Source organism: Cardiocondyla obscurior, linkage group LG06, assembly GCF_019399895.1.
Source record: "Cardiocondyla obscurior isolate alpha-2009 linkage group LG06, Cobs3.1, whole genome shotgun sequence".
Classification (NCBI taxonomy): Eukaryota; Metazoa; Arthropoda; class Insecta; order Hymenoptera; family Formicidae; genus Cardiocondyla; species Cardiocondyla obscurior.
The window spans coordinates 2173248-2193454 of record NC_091869.1 but is presented as its reverse complement, the minus strand read 5'-3'; the positions used below and the strand labels follow the sequence as shown (position 1 = coordinate 2193454).

The window sequence follows — 20207 nt, the reverse complement described above, 5'->3', positions numbered from 1 at the left end:
GCCTATTAAATCGACCTGATTGATAGATATTTTCAGATCTTAAAGAATGTTCCAATCAGATGTAAAAGCTCACTGAGCGGTCGCGTTCTTAAATGCACTCTGATGCATCTTATAGTCGCGTATCGCTCGCGTCGCTCGCGACGTAAATCGCGTTAGTAGTGGTTAGTATGCGGTGATATGCGGCTAGCTTGATAATAGCTTGATTAAGGTTAATACTACCTCGAGCCAGTGATCGCAGATTTTAGACGGGCAACATACGCACACTAGGCACAATGCCGTGTCCGTGTGTGCCCGTAGCGCCAGCTAATGCCTCGGACGCAGAGAGCCCAACTCGGAATCGCGGCTTCCACGCGTTCAGATATAGAGACTCGTCCGTGTGAAGCCAGCGTTTCGGCTGCCGTCGGATAGAAGAACAGGCCAGACCTATACACTGTCTGTCCTGTTCTTTCGTGGCGTCGCCGGCACATATCGCAGATCCGCTTCTCGGTAACATCGCGGAGTCTTAAATAATTTTAAATAGTACGAAATCCGAGTCACCGAATTGTGTATTGTACGACATTTTCAAGATATAATGTAATATAAATTTTTAATGTACAATGCAGCAAAAATTTTCCGTCCCACTTAAACAGACTGCGGACTGTCGGTTGTATATACTTTTCATATTTTCTGCAAGTACAACCGGTGTGGTTAAAAATTTTGATGCATTCTACACATCACTCATACCTAGTTTAAATTATTATAAAACAAGGAAAAATTGTTCGAATAGGACTTTAAAACTACTAAAATATGCGTCGCACAATCCGGCGTAACGCGAATCTCAAGCAGCAGATGCCAATTTCCCGAATTGCGTGCAGTAGCGCACGCACTATCAGTCACGGCTAACGAAACAGAAAACGACACTCCGCGAGGGACCGACGAATACTCCGGGCTGTACAACGATCAATTAAAAATAAATTGAAAACGCGAATTATAACCCGAGAGCGCGAAACAATATTCCGATCACGAGAAAAGCGACCTTGTTTTATAATAACTTAAACACAACACCCCGTATAATATACAAAAACGCAAAACTGTACGCTCACACTCACACTCGCTCACATAATATTCACCGCGCACTTCATAACACTATGACTCATATTCACCGCGCATTTTATTACAATATCACTCATACTTAGTTTAAATTATTATAAAACAAGGAAAAATTGTTCGAATAGGACTTATAAAACTACTGAAATACGCGTCGCACAATCCGGCGTAACGCGAATCTCAAGCAGCAGATGCCAATTTCCCGAATTGCGTGCAGTAGCGCACGCACTATCAGTCACGGCTAACGAAACAGAAAACGACACTCCGCGAGGGACCGACGAATACTCCGGGCTGTACAACGATCAATTAAAAAATAAATTGAAAACGCGAATTATAACCCGAGAGCGCGAAACAATATTCCGATCACGAGAAAAGCGACCTTGTTTTATAATAACTTAAACACAACACCCCGTATAATATACAAAAACGCAAAACTGTACGCTCACACTCACACTCGCTCACATAATATTCACCGCGCACTTCATAACACTATGACTCATATTCACCGCGCATTTTATTACAATATCACTCATACTTAGTTTAAATTATTATAAAACAAGGAAAAATTGTTCAAATAGGACTTATAAAACTACTGAAATACGCGTCGCACAATCCGGCGTAACGCGAATCTCAAGCAGCAGATGCCAATTTCCCGAATTGCGTGCAGTAGCGCACGCACTATCAGTCACGGCTAACGAAACAGAAAACGACACTCCGCGAGGGACCGACGAATACTCCGGGCTGTACAACGATCAATTAAAAATAAATTGAAAACGCGAATTATAACCCGAGAGCGCGAAACAATATTCCGATCACGAGAAAAGCGACCTTGTTTTATAATAACTTAAACACAACACCCCGTATAATATACAAAAACGCAAAACTGTACGCTCACACTCACACTCGCTCACATAATATTCACCGCGCACTTCATAACACTATGACTCATATTCACCGCGCATTTTATTACAATATCACTCATACTTAGTTTAAATTATTATAAAACAAGGAAAAATTGTTCGAATAGGACTTATAAAACTACTGAAATACGCGTCGCACAATCCGGCGTAACGCGAATCTCAAGCAGCAGATGCCAATTTCCCGAATTGCGTGCAGTAGCGCACGCACTATCAGTCACGGCTAACGAAACAGAAAACGACACTCCGCGAGGGACCGACGAATACTCCGGGCTGTACAACGATCAATTAAAAAATAAATTGAAAACGCGAATTATAACCCGAGAGCGCGAAACAATATTCCGATCACGAGAAAAGCGACCTTGTTTTATAATAACTTAAACACAACACCCCGTATAATATACAAAAACGCAAAACTGTACGCTCACACTCACACTCGCTCACATAATATTCACCGCGCACTTCATAACACTATGACTCATATTCACCGCGCATTTTATTACAATATCACTCATACTTAGTTTAAATTATTATAAAACAAGGAAAAATTGTTCAAATAGGACTTATAAAACTACTGAAATACGCGTCGCACAATCCGGCGTAACGCGAATCTCAAGCAGCAGATGCCAATTTCCCGAATTGCGTGCAGTAGCGCACGCACTATCAGTCACGGCTAACGAAACAGAAAACGACACTCCGCGAGGGACCGACGAATACTCCGGGCTGTACAACGATCAATTAAAAATAAATTGAAAACGCGAATTATAACCCGAGAGCGCGAAACAATATTCCGATCACGAGAAAAGCGACCTTGTTTTATAATAACTTAAACACAACACCCCGTATAATATACAAAAACGCAAAACTGTACGCTCACACTCACACTCGCTCACATAATATTCACCGCGCACTTCATAACACTATGACTCATATTCACCGCGCATTTTATTACAATATCACTCATACTTAGTTTAAATTATTATAAAACAAGGAAAAATTGTTCGAATAGGACTTATAAAACTACTAAAATACGCGTCGCACAATCCGGCGTAACGCGAATCTCAAGCAGCAGATGCCAATTTCCCGAATTGCGTGCAGTAGCGCACGCACTATCAGTCACGGCTAACGAAACAGAAAACGACACTCCGCGAGGGACCGACGAATACTCCGGGCTGTACAACGATCAATTAAAAAATAAATTGAAAACGCGAATTATAACCCGAGAGCGCGAAACAATATTCCGATCACGAGAAAAGCGACCTTGTTTTATAATAACTTAAACACAACACCCCGTATAATATACAAAAACGCAAAACTGTACACTCACACTCACACTCGCTCACATAATATTCATCGCGCATTAGATCGCTCGCAGGATAGTCCACGACGCTTCCGTTAAATCCTCGATCTTGACAAAAGAAATATGATGTATCTTGATGTATCTTGATGTATCTTGATGTATCGTCGATGAAACTTTTATTTAATTATTACTCCTCAAGGCGCTGACTCATCGAAGTGACCGTGAACTTAAACTTGAACTCCGGTAGAGAACAGTTATCCCCCCTTTACACATCCGTTCCCGACTACATTTAGGCGCGAAATGAGGGTAGCGCGGTCGTGATAACGGTACTTATGTTGGGGGGGTAATTAATTGGCGCACTAGGGAAAAAACGTTCCCACCTATCAGGTGATAAGAGAAGGGTTGTAATTGGTCGGCATGGGGATGATACCGCGAGTGTCCAATGAGTGTGAAAAATTTTGTATTGCGACCCGTTTATTTTTACCGTTATGCGCACTTTTTTGGCGCTGTTCATTCCGCTGACAACAAACTTTTTGAAAAATAGCGGATGCAAAGCATGCGCATGGTTTGTTTTAATATTCAAAAAAGAAAATAATTTAACCGGCTATGGACAATTTTTTTCCCGCGAAGCATACTCGTAAAGGCAATTATTTAGACATTTGTCGGTATAAGAAAAAGAGAGTTCGCAGTTTTACAATAAGTTAATCCGTAGAAAGCGAGAGTGATAACGTGCAAAAAAGCCACTCAATTATTTCGACGATTATTGTGAATAAAAATTAGACATGTCGCTTCTCATCCGCGATATCGTAAAGTCAAATAGAGCTTTAGTGACCAGCACGCGCGAGTGATTTTCAGATACGCGGTGTAAAACGAACCCCGCTAATTAAATTATATGTAGAAATTTAATCCGCTCATTAACAATAAACGATCCGATCGATAGCGTTCGTTTTAATCTAGAAACGTGAGATTGAGTTATCTCATAATAGCTACGCGCATTAAAGCGCGTTTCACCGATGCACATATCGGCAAAAATCTTAAATAAATTTATACTTGTTCGCGATAAAAATCTTTCTCTCTACGCGCCGAAATCTCTAATGGTCAGTTTAGCCGCGGAGCCTCAGCGTGCGGGTGTGTTGTTAATCGCTCCGCAATTACGCGTATTTTCGACCGCTGATTGAAAGTCTCGTATGCGAATAAGTGTCGACGTCGACGACTCGGGAACGAACAATCATTTTAAGCACTCGTGTGCCATTCCACTTGTCGCTCTGTGGTTCTTTCGTGCCTCGAAAAAGTGTTTCGGGAAGACAAGGTTATGTCACCGGCAAAGCGCACGGAGCGTCCGACGTGAGTTGCGCCGCGTGATAGGCGTCATCGACTCTCTTTACTCGTCATTTACGTCAGCGAAATTCAGAGGATTCTGACAATCACCGTTAACAGAGCGTGAGATCCGCACCGGCGACGTCGCGAAGAAGTAGGACAGACAGTGTATAGTTCTGGCCTTTTCTTCTATCCGACGGCAGCCGAAACGCTGGCTTCACACGGACGAGTCTCTATATCTGTACGCGTGGAAGCCGCGATTCCGAGTTCGACTCTCTGCGTCCGAGGCAGGCGCTACGGGCACACACGGACACGGCATTGTGCCTAGTGTGCGTATGTTGCCCGTCTGAAATCTGCGACCACTGCCTCGAGCCACGTATGTTGTACGCACAATACCTTTCCTAAAACGGGTATTTTTTTCAGCAGTTGCAGTGTTATCAAGTATTATTGTGTATTATCAATATCGTGCTAGCAAGTTATTTTACGTTTAAAGATGCAATAATCTTTGAGAATCTTTATATTGACGTTATCTTTGGAGAAATGGGACCTCCACCTGTAGTTACTGGAATATCGCCCAAGGAAGGTCCACCTGGCACTCGTGTAATAGTGCGTGGCGAATTTTTAGGAAATAAGGCTCAAGACCTTGTAGGTTAGTGCAAATCGCGCTATATTTTCGAGAAAAGTAGTTTAAATTTACGTAATTAAAAGTATATGTATATTACAGGTTTGACGATATGCGGTTGCGACTGTTTTCTTTCGGCCGAATGGAAGTCGTCAAACAAGATTATAGCAAGATCTGGGCCTTGCAAAGGCCGTGGAGATATAATAGTGACAACTCGAAGTGGCGGCCAAGGGACTTCGACAGTACAATTTCGTGGTTATCATGAGACTATAGGCCCAATGAAAGAGTCGGCAGTATGGGTAGAGGAAGCACCTATGCAGACTTTAGGGTGGGGTAGAAGGGCTTTATCACCTACAAACTATCAACAGGAAGATCCTTTAGGGCTCAGTGTAGAAGGCAATGAGTAATTATTTTTTTTTTGTAATTCTTATTCTTAGTATGATGTATGTCTATAATTAATTTTTACTTATTTTAAAGCAAAAAATTCCCTGAGGATGAGTTAATTGAACTTTTTGGAGATGGAAGTGGTGATCTTACAAGTGAAAAATTTCATCCAGGATGGTTTTTATTGCAACATCATCATGCTACAACTTTAGAAGATTTAAAAGCTGGTTTAGCTTATCTTAGAAGAAAAGTTAACTCCCAAAAGGAAGGGCAATTGTCATTTTTAAAGGTAAATAAGTAATATTAAATAAATAAAAAATTATTTTATATGTATACAGGGTGTCTTATTTATTTCCAAAAATATTTCTATTTGATCACAGACACCCTGTATAGAGTTGAGTTATATTGCATACAGAGTTGAAATTTATTTTCAATTTTGGGAAAACAGGCCAATGTAGGAGCAGTAATGGAACAACTTGATACAATAATGTCACTAAAGGATCAATTTGAAGCTGATGTAAAAAGCTATGGTAGTGATCCTACAGAGAAATTGGAAACGGCTATCAAACAGTCTATGTCTGAAGCTAATAAATTATTTGATGATGTATTAGCAAGGAGAGACAGAGCCGATGCTACTCGTAACGCGTTGGCTGTTATGCAACGTTACAAATTTCTTTTTTGTATGCCAATTAACATTGAGAGGAACATCAAACGCGGCAATTATGATCTCGTAATTAATGACTATGCCAGAGTTAAGAATCTGTTTAAAAATACGGAAATAGATGTTTTTAAAAAGGTATTGGAGGAAATTGACAATAGAATCGATAATTTTAAAGAATTGTTACGAAACAAATTACAAGAAATGCCATTTAGTTTAGAAGAACGCAAGAAGATTATTAGAAATCTCGTTAATCTCGACGTCGAAGGCGATCCGGCTTGGGACGCGATAGGTGTGATATTAAATGATTGTAGTTAAAATTAGTGTAAAAATTTATTTCGCTGTTATTTTGATATCTAAAATGAATATATTATTTGAGAAAGTCACTTCAAATTTATCGAAATCATATAACATTTAATGATCTGCATTATTTAATTAGATAATCTCAAATATCAAATTATATATTTTAGTTTCACATGCAAATTATTTGGAGAAAAGCGTTGCCAATGCCGTATACGAACATCTGGATGGAAAGATTAAAACTAATTGTGAAGATACGACTAAGTTGTCCAAGACCACACACACTCCGATAAATATAAAACACTTACGATCGCAAAAAAATAATGGGGATAATACACCACCGCAAATTTTGTGCGTCGAAGCAGTTTGCGATATCGTGGTTGAACAGTTGCCAGATTTGTGGAGATTGGGACAAAGTTATTTCACGGGACAGTTACATGTAGCGGTAGATGCAGAGAAACAAAGTCATTTTAAAGTGTGTATATTTTACACGTTATAAATATGTAGTTGATCTTAATATAAAATGTATAATATGTATCATTGTTTATGACAGAATTTAGTTTTATCAAATATGCAACATGCTATGGGAGCCATGAAAAGTACATGCAGTCATGATTTGGAAGCAAGATGGCTTTTACATATTTTACGGTGCGTTAGACAAATGTATGCATCTTTAATACATCTAGATTTGCCTAGCGAAGCTCTCGATATTTTCGGATTATTTATATTGGACTTGAGGTATGTAGTCGAACTATATGTATACACAATTTAACGTTTAATTATATCTTCTTTATTATTTCTATTTAATATAATATAATTTTTCTTGTAATGTAGGATACAATGTTTGATCGCTCTTTTCAAACAAGGAGCGGATACTACAGCAGCTCTGAGTCAAAGAGAAACATGGCAGATAGAATACTTGAACGAGGATGGCGGTGTTACAAGATTGGTATATTATCAAATATTTAAAATTTAAGAAATTTTACTATTTGTTTTATTGTGAATATCATGTTTTAATTATACGTACTTTTATTTCGTGGTAACAGCCGTATTTGTTTGAAGAAATAATTTTGGCGATATCGAAGCATGCACGAGAAACAGTAGTTGCTTGCGGTCCGAGAGAAGGATCACTTTTCAGTAATCCAGCCCATCAAATTCTCTACCACAATACCATTAAAGCATTATTTGTATCGTTTGCACGATGCTTACAACATCTGGCGTTCAGCGGATGTGACGACGCCATGGATAATGATGAAACGTCGGTTTCGCAATTGATTGGCTCGCCTTCTGGCTATAGAAATAAAATTAATAAGCATCAAGGACCAGTAAGTAATATATTCAGCGCCTACAGCATATATAGTATAGTTTTTGATAGTTCTCTTGCTTTCACATGCCATAAAATGTCTGTAAATTTTTCTTCAGACATGGGAGCAGTGTCTCTTAATTTCGTTAAGCAATATACGATATACTCTAAATATCGTTCTACCAAGAATCGGAGATGCCTTGAAAGCACAAGGCTATCCGGAATTATCCGCCGCGGTTGGATGGAACTCTGATTGGACACAGTTAGAAACATTGGATAGCGCCGTGCTGGACGCGTATCTAGAACGACGTTGCGATCCACTTGTTGGCACGATAGAGCCTAGCATGTATTTAGGTGGTTTAGAATGGGATTTTGATACCGAACCGACCCATCTCAAGCCTTATGCTCAAGAAATATTAGCAAATCTAATTGCAGTACACGCGGAGGTAATATATTATTATGATAATGATAAAAGACATCGGATTATCTCATTTGCTATATCTTTAATGTATACGTAGGTACGCCGAGTTGCACCAGCTCTGTTACAACGGATTCTTTCCCATATAATAGAAACCATCGCGGAGGAACTCGCGCGACTTATGTCGTGCGTTACACAATTCCGTCCAGCCGGAATTGTTCAAGCTCGAACGGATATAATACTCTTGAGAAACGCCTTACAAACCTATAGCACAAGCAGAGCGAGGTAAAAATTGTATAGCGAAAATAAAGTGACAAATAATCTTGTGAAAATTACCCTCATTAAGCCAGTAAGTGTAACGTTGTATTAAACATTAAACTGCTTTATTATTATTGGTATAATGTTTGCCTTTATTCGTTACTAAATTGTTCAGGCACTACACTTTTTAATGTAGCGCTTAAGTATTTAATTTCTTACTAGCGAGCCTGAATTTACTCCTTCTGGAGGGAGAAAAAAAGAGAGATTAACTTAATGAGGGTATAAAAATAATGCGTTGAACAGATTAAAATTTAAATCGATTTATTTTCTTTCTTTTAAACAGAAGCTTCTTCGAGGAAGCTTTGGATGCAATACCTCAACCAGTAAATAAAGAAGATCGCATGAGAATAGACGCTCTTTTGTCAAAAGTTGCAACGTGCATGAGACTACAACTGTCGTGTCTTACTAGTGAGGTAACAGAAATTCGTTATTTAACAACAGACCCCGAACGCGTTACTACTGTTTGATTTATGCTCAAAGTAATAATGACGGGAATGTTGTAATTGTTAAAAATTTTATGATAGCTTCACAACTTTTTATTGAGCTTACTGAAAAAAGATTTTTCATGCGATACGTAAATTACCTTATTTTATTTTTTCTTACAAAAATCAAATATTTTTCAAGAAATATTTGTATAGTGCCAAGGTAATACTCAAATTAATTTTTTTTTTCTTTTATAAAAAAAATTTTGTTGCTACGATATTAACAATGGAAATTTTCTCCGTACATCTCGGTACGTTGAATAATTAAGCTTTTTCGATCAGTTGTAAAGTACCAACATCTCCACTTAATAATACAGTGTCACCTGAAATGGAAGAAACAAAAAGACGCTTAGTTGTAAAAATAAATCAATTTAGTGCTAATAAAAAAAAAAAAAAACATCAAGTGACGTAAATCGTTTATGCATAGCGTAATTAAAAAATTTTACCTGTTTGAAAAAATTGGGTGGCACGTTTAGCACCAACGATACAAGGAAGACCGTATTCTCTCGCTACAACCGCGCCGTGGCTTATAAGACCACCCAATTCTGTCACGATTCCAGTTAGCAATGGAAAATATGGACTCCAACCAATATCAGTGCAATGTGTAATCAAAATATCTCCATGCTGTATATTTTTCGCTTCGGACAAGTCTGTTATCACGCACGCTCTGGCTAACACAGAACCGCCGCAAACCGAAGTACCTTCAATTCGTGTGCATCCTTCAGAAAGTGGGACATCTACCATTTCCTGTGATAAAAACTACACGATGTAATCTTTGGGATGCAGAAATATATTAAAAAAGGTAATTGAATCATTTTAGATAATACGATAAGTAGCACGGCTTAATTTGACTCGATTCTGTAAATTAACACAACAAACCTCCTGCATTGGTATGGGCATGCCGGTACTGAATTCCGGATATTTAACTTTTGCTATTTTCTGATAAATCTTTCTTCTACGCAGCGCTCTGAAATATTTTATAAAAAAATTCGTATAACATATAATATGCAGAGAATAAAAACCGAGTAATATAACGCAAATTAATGTATGATAAAAAAAAAACAGCATAATTCAGACTTACTTTCGTACGAGTAATGGATTATGACTGTTTAAAAGTTGTCCGATCTCTTGATGCGTCATGAAAAATATGAGCTGTTCATCCGGTATATAACTCTTTGTGACCATCAAAGTGCCAAGTCGTCTATAGGCTAATCTCAATGTATGTATAGCAGACACGGTTACATTCTTTGTCATTTCTCTAAGTGTTACAGCTTTTCGGCAAACAGGTATAACTTTTTGTAGAAGTAGTTTGAGAAACGACGATATGGGTGTTTTTAAAGATGCAATAGTTTCCTGCACGCTAAGAGTTTTATTCACGTAGTTCTCTCCGACAGATGTTGCTAGTACCTAAAATAATAGAAAATCACAGTTTTATTCAAATAATTTTTACTTCTTTTTAAAGAACTTAAATTATCATACCTGAATCGTATTAATAATACTGTCGCGTTTGAGTGACCAAGGTTCCGCGTATAAATCTATTTCTTGAATACCTCTGTGACCATGCACGTCAAAAAAAACTTGCAATTTTTCCATGGCCGGAGGACAATTTAATTTCAACCAGTCCATAACATTCGCGGCCTCGATTTTCTTAAACTCTTCTGCTTTGCCACTATTTTTAATACATGCCGCTATCTTGCCGAGAGCAATCGGCACTTCAGTACTAACAACATTTGTGCATGAACTCAGTAGAATCGCAATGTCCGCAAGATGATCGGATGTAAATTTATCATTTCCATTTGTCAAAAGCAACATCGCTATCATTTGATACGTTACGCTCACCAGGGATGCTAAGTTGTGACCTTTTCCTAACTGAAATATATAAATATATAATTAGACATTAATTGAACAAAATTTTCTACTAAACGAAGATTTTTAAAGAGACAAACTTTAAAAAAATTTGTATTTGAATGTTAGGAATTAGCGTATGTGATAATTTACCAGAAAAATTTCCCCGTATTTTTTATTTAAGGTGTTGTATAAATCGTGAGGTGTATCAAAATCGTTAGCATTCAGAATATAGTTGTGATATATATCAATCGTCTTTTTTACGGCCACGTCATTCCTCCATATCGTTTTAAACGTATCACAAAACATACGTATACCCCGCAATTTGCTTACGATACCGTACTTTTCTATCGCTGCCTTGTGCATTTCGGGCGTTGTTACTACACGTCCACATACGGCAAGATCAATCATTTTATTCGTCATTGTTATCTCCTCGCTAACGTCTTGTAAAACTGACTGAAAAAAAAAGGAATAAAAAGATATTCATTTAGAAGATTTATCCCGTTGCTAAAGAAATTGCGTAAACGCAAATGCAAAATTTTAAATAATAAATTACTTACATCCAGATAATTTATCGCGCATCTCATGCCCACCATGTGAAGATAAGTACAGTCAAACTTATTGAATTTTGCACTAAGTGATACATTTAAAACTTTCATAACTGTAGATATCGATAGAGGAGTAATAGGATATGGGAGTACTTCCCCGATATTGGCAAAAGTCATAAGACTAACGTCACAAGGTACTCCCGAGTCTAACTCGTGAATTATTTCGAAATCCGTCCATGCATTAATAGTTGTGATAGGCCGTGCTTGCAGCAAATAAATTTGCTCGCCGATAACAGCCCATTCTACATCTCGGGGAGACCCAAAAAATGTTTCTAAGTTTAATCCTATTTTAGCTAATCGTAAAGCAATTGCATCGGATATCGAGGCCTTTTTAATCTCCTGTTCGCTTAAGCCGCTCGTAATTACACCATCGTCACTGAGTACAATCTTTTCTTCCTTATTTCCTAACACCAAGGTATCTACAGTCAATGTATTGTCCCAATTTCGATGAATCGTCAAAGTATCAGGCTCAACTTTTCCTGATACTACCGTCTGTAAAACAAAAGAAAAATCCGCGTTAAAATAATTTTATTTATTATGTAAGGTGTGTGTGCATAAAAAAAAATTATTTAATTTTAGAAATGTATCGACACGTTCGAACAATTTTGTAAATTGCTATATGTATCCTATATACATATATACAGTTGCGCGCGAGTTCGCGTGGAGTGCGGAGTGCGGAGAACGTGCGCGAGAGTGAAAGTGCATCCGGACGTGCGAGCGGCGACAAGATTGAAGGTAACGATATCATTTCTAGTATCAGTCAATACCTCTCCTAATCCGTAATTAGCCGTAATAATAATGCTGGACGGATCGCCAGTCGTGGGATGTCTAGTAAACATAACCCCTGCCGCTTCTGCGTCGACCATCCTCTGAACGCAAACTCCCATTGATGCTTTTATCGGTAATCCGTTCTGTCGCCTGTGATAAATTAAAAAAAAAACATAAATTTAAGACAATACTTGTGAGAACTTAAGACGATATTATTAGAAAGTAAATAACCTGTATTCGACACTTTGATACGAAAACAAACTCGCCCAGCATTTGGCAACGGATTTGATAACATCGTTCGCATTTTTCACACCTAAATACGTCGAGTTTTGACCAGCAGCTGAAGTTTCCTCGCTGTCTTCTCCTACCGCGCTAGATCTTACGGCATAGCGTGGGGCACATATATCTTTTTCACTGGCAGACGAATCTAATTCCTTCAAACTGTGCAATATCGCATCCGCAATTTCTTCTTTGACGGGAGTACTTCGAATAATTGATACCGCTCTGAAAAAATAAGGACATATTTATTAATTAGCAGTCGCAATATATTTGAAAATTAGTGTTAAACTTTTGAAATATTAACTACACACTTTTGACAGCAGTTTTCGAGATTATCTTTTTTTTTGCCACAGCTAATATCTATTATATCGGTGATCAAACTTTGTAATTGTTCGAAGTGTTGTAGTTGTCGTTCCAGAGCTAGACTCGTTACACAAAAGCCTTGAGGTACTGCAAACTATTAAATATAAATTAAGAAATTTGTTTTGCACGTAAAAAAAAATTTTTTTAGCCACAATTTCCTCAAGTACGTACGTTGTCGGTGAGAATAGATGTTAAAATCGCAAGAGAATATCCTTTTCCTCCAACGATGTCTTCATTTTGACATTGCTTATCAGCAAAATGTAGAATGTATGCATCCTTTTGTGCAAATGTATCGGGTCGCGTTATGTATTGAATTTTCGGGATTGAATTCTTGACTTGCTTCGATCCAGTATATGGGTGACACGTAATCATCAGTCCTACACCTTTCGTTTTAAGAACAGATTCGTAATTGTTTATAATAAACTATAAAATTAATTTCTACTTGGATAAAGTTACAAATTGTTACACTAACATACCTGAACTGCCATTCAATTGTACACGTAAATTGCGAGTTGTACAAGTCCAACACCATGACTGACCGTTGTAACAAGTTATCGCGTTACTTATTGAATTATTGATAATAGAGTTGTATCGTTTTCCAGCCGCTATAAAAAAAAAAAAAATGAAAATCGAACAATGTGACGTGTACAATACATACACATAAATCAATTCAAACAAAAACCTTCGAATGCGATCTTGTAATTCATTTTGGGAACTGCATCTTCTTTTTCAAAATCACTCAGTTTCAAATCCGTCCAATCAATTTTAGTTATTGTACCTCCGGCATCCTCAAGGTGTCCGTACTGCATACTGCAATAAATTTTATCTTAGGAATTATTAATATATGATTTTCTATAATTAAAAAAAAAATTGCACATTTGAAAAATATTCATCATTAGACTTGTAGAAAATTCATGTGATACACAATTGTAATATTTCTAGAAAGCTAAAGGCATCCATGATATAAATAACAATACATAGGATATAATGTAAAAATATCAATTTCCTCTCACGCGAAGTTTTATCTAATGTAACGACGACCTCTTATGTTATGATATCAGAATATGTATTTGTTCGTCTTACTGTGAAAAGCTATGTTTAGTATTGCTCACGCCAAGATAATACATCGCTCCATGCTGCGTCACACCAAAGAAATTGACAGTTCGATGAAATTGATAAGATTCGTGTTTACCCCAACGTCGTTGGCAAAGTCCTCGTAAATAAAATGAATTCGAACTCGAATCTTTAAATGTAATTTGTCCGATAATGGATCCCCATAGATCAAAGCCCGTGTAATCAATTGATTTACTATAACATTAACAAAAGGAGAGTAAGCTTAGATCCAAGAATTGTTAGAATAGAAAGCATAATTCAGATCAATTTTTACATTTTGTGCATCCAATCAGGACTTTTCCATGGTTCACGTGCTAAAGCATCTGCGTGCAAATAGGTACTCCAATCCCCAGGCCATTCTAACGATCGCGGCTTCCCGATAAATCTGAAAAATTACATATCTGTATTAATAATGCATCAAGATGTTAATTTAATTACTATTTTGTATATCTTTCACTTAATTTTTTTATTGCTTTTACTCACATAAAATTGAGACGAATATGTTCCACATTATCATTATTAGTAACGTTTCCTTGACATTGATTTCGAAGAAAGCCGTTGTATGTGATTCTCCAACGTTGTCGTGGTTCTAATAATTCGATCTTTAATCCCGATGCCGACCATTTTTGGACCGTACTCTTCATCGAAATTGTATTAGGATAATCTGTGAATTTAAAGCCAGTATCATTAATCAGTGTAATATTACACTTTTTGATTATGTATTAGGCTTAGGTTATTTATTTGTGTGAAATAAATTTTACCGGGGAGGACGTAGACTCGGCCATCCGATAGAGTCACTTGCAACATCAATTCTACTATATGATACCTTCTGTGATTCATTTTAATAAATAATGAATTATCTTTTTGATCGGCGCCATAGAAGGATATACTATCGCAGCTCTGCATTATATAAATAAATAATTTTATTTCGCGCATAGGTTCAATCCTTGGGAATATTATGCACTATTATATGCAATACTTACATTCTCATCCATAATGATTTTTGGATCTTCTGGGCTTGGTTTTAACATTTTTTTAATATTTGATATTACGTCGTTATCCGTGAGTTTACTTTTTTCTATTTTCTTCTCTTTTGAAATGCATAAGAGAGCCCACCATCGCTTTAGGACGAATTGTACATCTGTAAAAGGGCGTTAATTTGAAATATATATTACTAAATTCAATTATATTATTTTTATATTATCTTGAAATACGAGATATCAGGCCGCAGCGTTTACGTATTATTCTGATGCATACGAAAAAGGATAGATGGTTATATAACTTATTTATGTACAGTGCTTCTATCATCTTACCTATGCCCAGGTAATGCGAGAGTTGCTTTTTCATAAACCAGAGATAAATCCATATTGAAATAATGATTGGAATCACAATTTGAATGGCATACATAATGTACACCATTATTTATCTTGCATATAACACGGTACAAATATTACAGTTTGCGATATGAATTTCCGTTTACACTGTAACAAAAAAGACATATATATATATATACATACGTACATACATAATCACACAGTATAAGTGTACAAATGTGCATACGAATGCAATCATTTAATAGAGAGAAGACTTCTCGAACAGTTTCTCTCCTATTATATCAGTAGATATCGAAACACTGACGTGTTATCGCGTTAGGTTCGATTTAAATGATTCAAGGTCTCTCGTTATCGGGCAACACAGTCAAAGTATTTTCTTACGCACGTATCAAATATAATCATACCTAGAAGTAGCCTGATGACATATAACACCTGCTAAATGAGCGTCCGAACAAAGAATGTGCCGTTATTTGACTTTTTCTTGCCGTGCTCGATGTTGCTTGTTATGTAATCCTTCTACGAGTCCTTTGTCACACTCTGGTCATTGAACGCGTCACGCCAAGAACATTATAGATAATATTATCGCATCAATTATAAATTGATTGCAAGATCCATTATCGGATCGCTTGTTAAGAAATAAAATAAAAAACTGAAGAATTATAATAGTGGCTTTCTAGGTAATTAAAACCAAGTATATAAAATATATTTTGTAACAATTTCATATATTAGTTAAATTTACATTAGCAATATATCGTTTATCAACATAGAATAACGTTTCAACGTGATATCACGAAAATTTCAAATTCTAGATAACAAAGACGAACAGTAACAGTAAATAATAAAATTATTAATTGGTTTTTTTATTCGTATTGCTGCCTAAATCGACAGCCTCTTCCGTAATTGTGTCAGTATCCATACGTGATTTATCCACTGGGTACAACCTGCGAGCAATAAACGAGTTAATAAACTTTTTTTTTCACGTTTTAAAATATTTATCGATAGTTACACGACGAACACTTCGGGTGAAAAGATCATAACTCGATGTGCCATACGTACCAAATACAACTGAACGAATGATATGAAACAGGTAACGACGAGCAGTTTAAATTTTGAACAATAAAAATAGATCCTTCAAGAGCTGCGTTCGAAAACGTCACCCGAGTGCCCGAGTGTATCATTGTATTTTTGTTTAACATTCGATAAACAATAAGGATAAAATAATACCTAGCGCACTTGTGTGATATTCTCGAACACAGCCCAAGAATAGTCTCAATAGTTTCTGTTTCAAGTAAATTTTATGAAAATTCGAAAAAGAATAAAAAAAGCCCTTTTTTTTAAACAAAGCTTATATTCAAGTACAAATTCTGTTAGAAAAAAGGAAAAAAGAAGACCGTTTAAAAATTATTTGGTTTGGTAAATATAATTTTCAAGTTACTCTTAAATGCAAATATTTAAACATAAATTAATGAAAATTAAATTTAATTATGTCCCTGAAGCAAACTATTTTGGTAGAAAAGGGCATATGGATATTATTGGAAGTCGTCTCAAATACATATCTATTTCATCATAATTGACTCTTCATCATTTAATGTAAATCACAACGTTCAGTGGCATTTGGCATAAATTTCAAGCTGAACGAATAAATTCTCTTACCATCTTTGATATAGATAAATCAGGAAAACTGCATCATCTCTGAAACATGCTATTCTGTGTGCTGTCGGCATTGTTATAATGAAAGCGAATACGTCGTCGATGAACGTGTTAAAAGCCTTGTACATAAATGCCCTCCATGGTAGGTGCGCCACGGATTTTAATTTATAATTAACAAACAATTGCGGCAACATAAAAAGGAATCCAAATGCGTAAACTCCATTCACTAAGGAATTTATACTCCAAGAATACCAGCTGTAATCCAAAACAAAATTTAATTAATGAATAAAAATTTAATTAATTATTTATCCATATCTTTAAGACATACAAGTTTATTTCGTACGTATATATCTTTTTATAATCATTTTTCTTTTTTATATCTTTTTTTCAAAAGTGTAACTCTATGTGCGTGCTTGCTCACCTTTTGTGTGGTTGATAAAGTAACGAGTAGATTGCACCAATGATAACTAACGGATATAATAAATAAGATAGATAACGCATACTCTCGGCATCAAATTCTCTAGTTTTCATTTCTGCTGCATCAATTCCATCAGTTTTAAATCGTATTTTTGGCAAAATGTTGTTGCAGCTAATTAATTCCACTCTCGATATCTTTTTTAGTTTCCATAACTATCAATCGTAAAAAAAAAGCATATTACATAATCTATAATAGTTATGACGATAATAAATATGCCATATATTTGTAACATGTACAAACACATACCTCAATAATAGTGCCGATACCAGTCGGAATGAGAACTAGTAAAGAAGAACCTTCGTCGCAAAGATAAAGGAAAATCACAGTCTGACTGAACGCACGCCATATCACTGTCCATTTGCTGAGGCCTATGAGATTACTCTTTTTCCGCCAAAAGCTGACATCATTTTTAATAGCAAGAAAATCGAACAATAACTATAATACAAAAAATACTATTGTTTCTTTTTTTTCAGTTTTTATTTTTTAAATATATAACAGTCGGACTAGTCGTACTTACATGCACAGCCGCAATGAAAAATGTACCACCCAGTAAGTATATATTGGTATCTGCAAATATACCTTTTACTTCATCGATATCTTTATCGGAGAAGCCGAGACTCTTGAGGTTTTCCATAGTTGCCTGCACGTGGAGTACTAATCTTAATTTTCCTAAAGACACAGGAGAGTATTCTATCATGACGTTCATTGTATGATTTTGTTGAGTAATTCGTTTGAGATCTCGGTGCCGCGTTTGTAAGAAATCGCAATTTATAATCGGCAAAAAAATCCGCTTGCCAATTATTCTGCAACAAAAAAGTAAGGTAACGTCGTTTTAACACTACTCTATTTGATACGTTAAATTATGTATATTAATTGAAGTAAAAATTTATATACTTTATATGGTTTACGAGCTCAGCAGGCATGGTATATACAGGAAGCATAACATTGTCTGTCATTATTGTAAAAGTCACACGACTTTTCATGTGCGAGACTGGACGTACGACAATTTGGTTGTCGATTTTCTTTGTGCTATGACTTTTATCACCCAACAACTTGAATGCTTCTGCCTCAGGTACTATATATTGTGTCATTTTAATAGCAGTGTACGAGGTGAAAGTATCCTGTAATAAGATAATTATTTAACGTAGAGCAGATATAAAATTATCATAGATAAGCGTTTATGTATTTTATTATGTTATATATATTATATAACGTTACTTTTTGCAAACTAATAAAAGTTCTATTCTGTTTTATGGAACGAGGTGTCACGAATATATGCAAGAACATCGTTCCATTTCGCCGTGTTTCACTGGGTACAGTCAGTATCACAGGACTGCAAGAAAAATAAGTACATTTGTTAAATAACATAAAAAAAAAGCAAATGCTTTAGGCCATTCTGAATTTTTTTGTGTGGCATCTTGCATGCTTGGAGAAGAAACCCCCTTTAAAAAAAAAAAAAATTAAAAAAAAAAACAAAATTAATAATAATAAAAAAAAAACATTTATCAAAAGCTAAATGTTGAAAAAAGTGAAGACCAATAGTTCAACTAAAAATGATATAGGAACATGATGCTCACATGGTTTGTGTTTGATGGTAATCGAATTGCTCCACCGAGTACACGAGCTCGGCATCTCTGCTGATGGGGTTTCTTCTAACGGAGCTGTATATGTACAGATCCAGCTGTTGCTCCTGGCTGAGATACGACTCGAGGCAGAGTTTGCCATCCTCGCAGGCCGGCGACACAAACAGCAGCGACAACGTATATATCGCGTAGATGATATACGCGAGAAATATCTCGGAAAGAATAACGCTGAGCGAGGGCCACTGCATTTCTACCGGTGGACGCTGGGGTTATCTTAAAGTGATATCTCCAGATATTTCGATTAAAGACCGTGTATTAAAAAATACGAAGATTTAGGATGTTGCGACACCAGCGTAGATAAGACTCGTCTTTGCGGTTTCCAGCGGCTCCTTCCAGTGGATTTCTACAACGTGCAAACGTACCGGCAATACGATCTGGTCCTCGGATGGGCGGTCGTCGGCTGCAACTGATTGTACCGTACATACGTTGTACGGTTTAGCGTGCGATTCAACGCCTCGCGCGCCCTGGGACGCTCCGCTGCATTCGCATTTTGCACTCTCGCAGTCGCAGCCGTCACGAGCAGTCACAAGCAGTTCACTCACAATAGTAATCGCACTGGTTCGCAATCTTCGCACCGAATCGACTGAGCGTTCTAAGCGCACTACAGTCAACTACAGGTGACTAACGGTTCATTCAGTTCATTGCCCTGTCGTTCTGTCTCACCTGTTTGCCCGGCGCCGAGATTTCGAAGCATTCTTCTTTTTTCACTGAAAGAAAAAAAAAGAAAAAAAAAAAACAAAGTTAATAAAAGAAGAACGCTTGACGACATTATTCTCCATGGGCCATTTCTGCCGATTTCCACCAACAGCGATCAAATCAATCTCAGTTTGTTCGCGGTAATTTACCTGCTTTTTGCCTCTCTCTGGTTCTAAGAATTTAAACAAGGTAACACGCAAGTTAATTAGTAATTAATTAAGTTATTCCGCGTAGATGGGAATGGTTTTATGCGTGCTTTACTTACGCGAATTTTGTCAACATGACGCGGTCCGTAGGTATGTAGGAATTTCATTATTACCACCAG

At 36.7% G+C, this 20207-nt stretch overlaps 3 protein-coding genes across 6 annotated transcripts; 1 reads left to right on the top strand and 2 right to left on the bottom strand.

Moving 5' to 3' along the window:
- The first annotated feature begins 138 nt into the window (after positions 1 to 138).
- On the top strand, positions 139 to 9931 carry Sec5 (secretory 5). Of its 2 annotated transcripts, none has more exons than XM_070658670.1 (12): positions 139 to 208; positions 5047 to 5269; positions 5345 to 5645; positions 5720 to 5915; positions 6075 to 6576; positions 6755 to 7059; positions 7138 to 7322; positions 7419 to 7533; positions 7631 to 7909; positions 8007 to 8333; positions 8406 to 8590; positions 8907 to 9931. In XM_070658670.1, the coding sequence occupies exons 2-12, from the start codon at positions 5161 to 5163 to the stop codon at positions 9088 to 9090; spliced, it is 2688 nt and encodes an 895-aa protein (XP_070514771.1). In that variant the 5' UTR covers positions 139 to 208; positions 5047 to 5160; the 3' UTR covers positions 9091 to 9931. The 2 variants fall into 2 exon arrangements, with proteins under 2 accessions (XP_070514771.1, XP_070514772.1); XM_070658671.1 differs by having other exon boundaries at positions 143 to 208; positions 5044 to 5269.
- On the bottom strand, positions 8868 to 15932 carry LOC139103712 (rifampicin phosphotransferase-like). Of its 2 annotated transcripts, none has more exons than XM_070658650.1 (20): positions 15820 to 15932; positions 15395 to 15562; positions 15065 to 15222; positions 14843 to 14981; positions 14565 to 14745; positions 14356 to 14466; positions 14052 to 14276; positions 13651 to 13778; positions 13445 to 13573; positions 13140 to 13351; positions 12917 to 13062; positions 12558 to 12830; positions 12326 to 12476; positions 11511 to 12050; positions 11104 to 11406; positions 10585 to 10974; positions 10187 to 10512; positions 9985 to 10072; positions 9552 to 9852; positions 8868 to 9428 (listed from the first exon to the last, which is right to left on the bottom strand). In XM_070658650.1, the coding sequence occupies exons 2-20, from the start codon at positions 15498 to 15500 to the stop codon at positions 9370 to 9372; spliced, it is 3966 nt and encodes a 1321-aa protein (XP_070514751.1). In that variant the 5' UTR covers positions 15501 to 15562; positions 15820 to 15932; the 3' UTR covers positions 8868 to 9369. The 2 variants fall into 2 exon arrangements, with proteins under 2 accessions (XP_070514751.1, XP_070514752.1); XM_070658651.1 differs by lacking the exon at positions 15820 to 15932 and adding an exon at positions 15642 to 15764.
- On the bottom strand, positions 15820 to 20135 carry LOC139103720 (lipid scramblase CLPTM1L). 2 transcript variants are annotated; one of them, XM_070658677.1, is made up of 10 exons: positions 20032 to 20135; positions 19121 to 19893; positions 18762 to 18876; positions 18438 to 18664; positions 18061 to 18346; positions 17790 to 17978; positions 17487 to 17695; positions 17069 to 17320; positions 16334 to 16356; positions 15820 to 15952 (listed from the first exon to the last, which is right to left on the bottom strand). In XM_070658677.1, the coding sequence occupies exons 2-10, from the start codon at positions 19372 to 19374 to the stop codon at positions 15882 to 15884; spliced, it is 1626 nt and encodes a 541-aa protein (XP_070514778.1). In that variant the 5' UTR covers positions 19375 to 19893; positions 20032 to 20135; the 3' UTR covers positions 15820 to 15881. The 2 variants fall into 2 exon arrangements, with proteins under 2 accessions (XP_070514778.1, XP_070514777.1); XM_070658676.1 differs by lacking the exon at positions 15820 to 15952 and having other exon boundaries at positions 16119 to 16356; positions 20032 to 20131.
- Between the last annotated feature and the right edge of the window lie 72 nt (positions 20136 to 20207).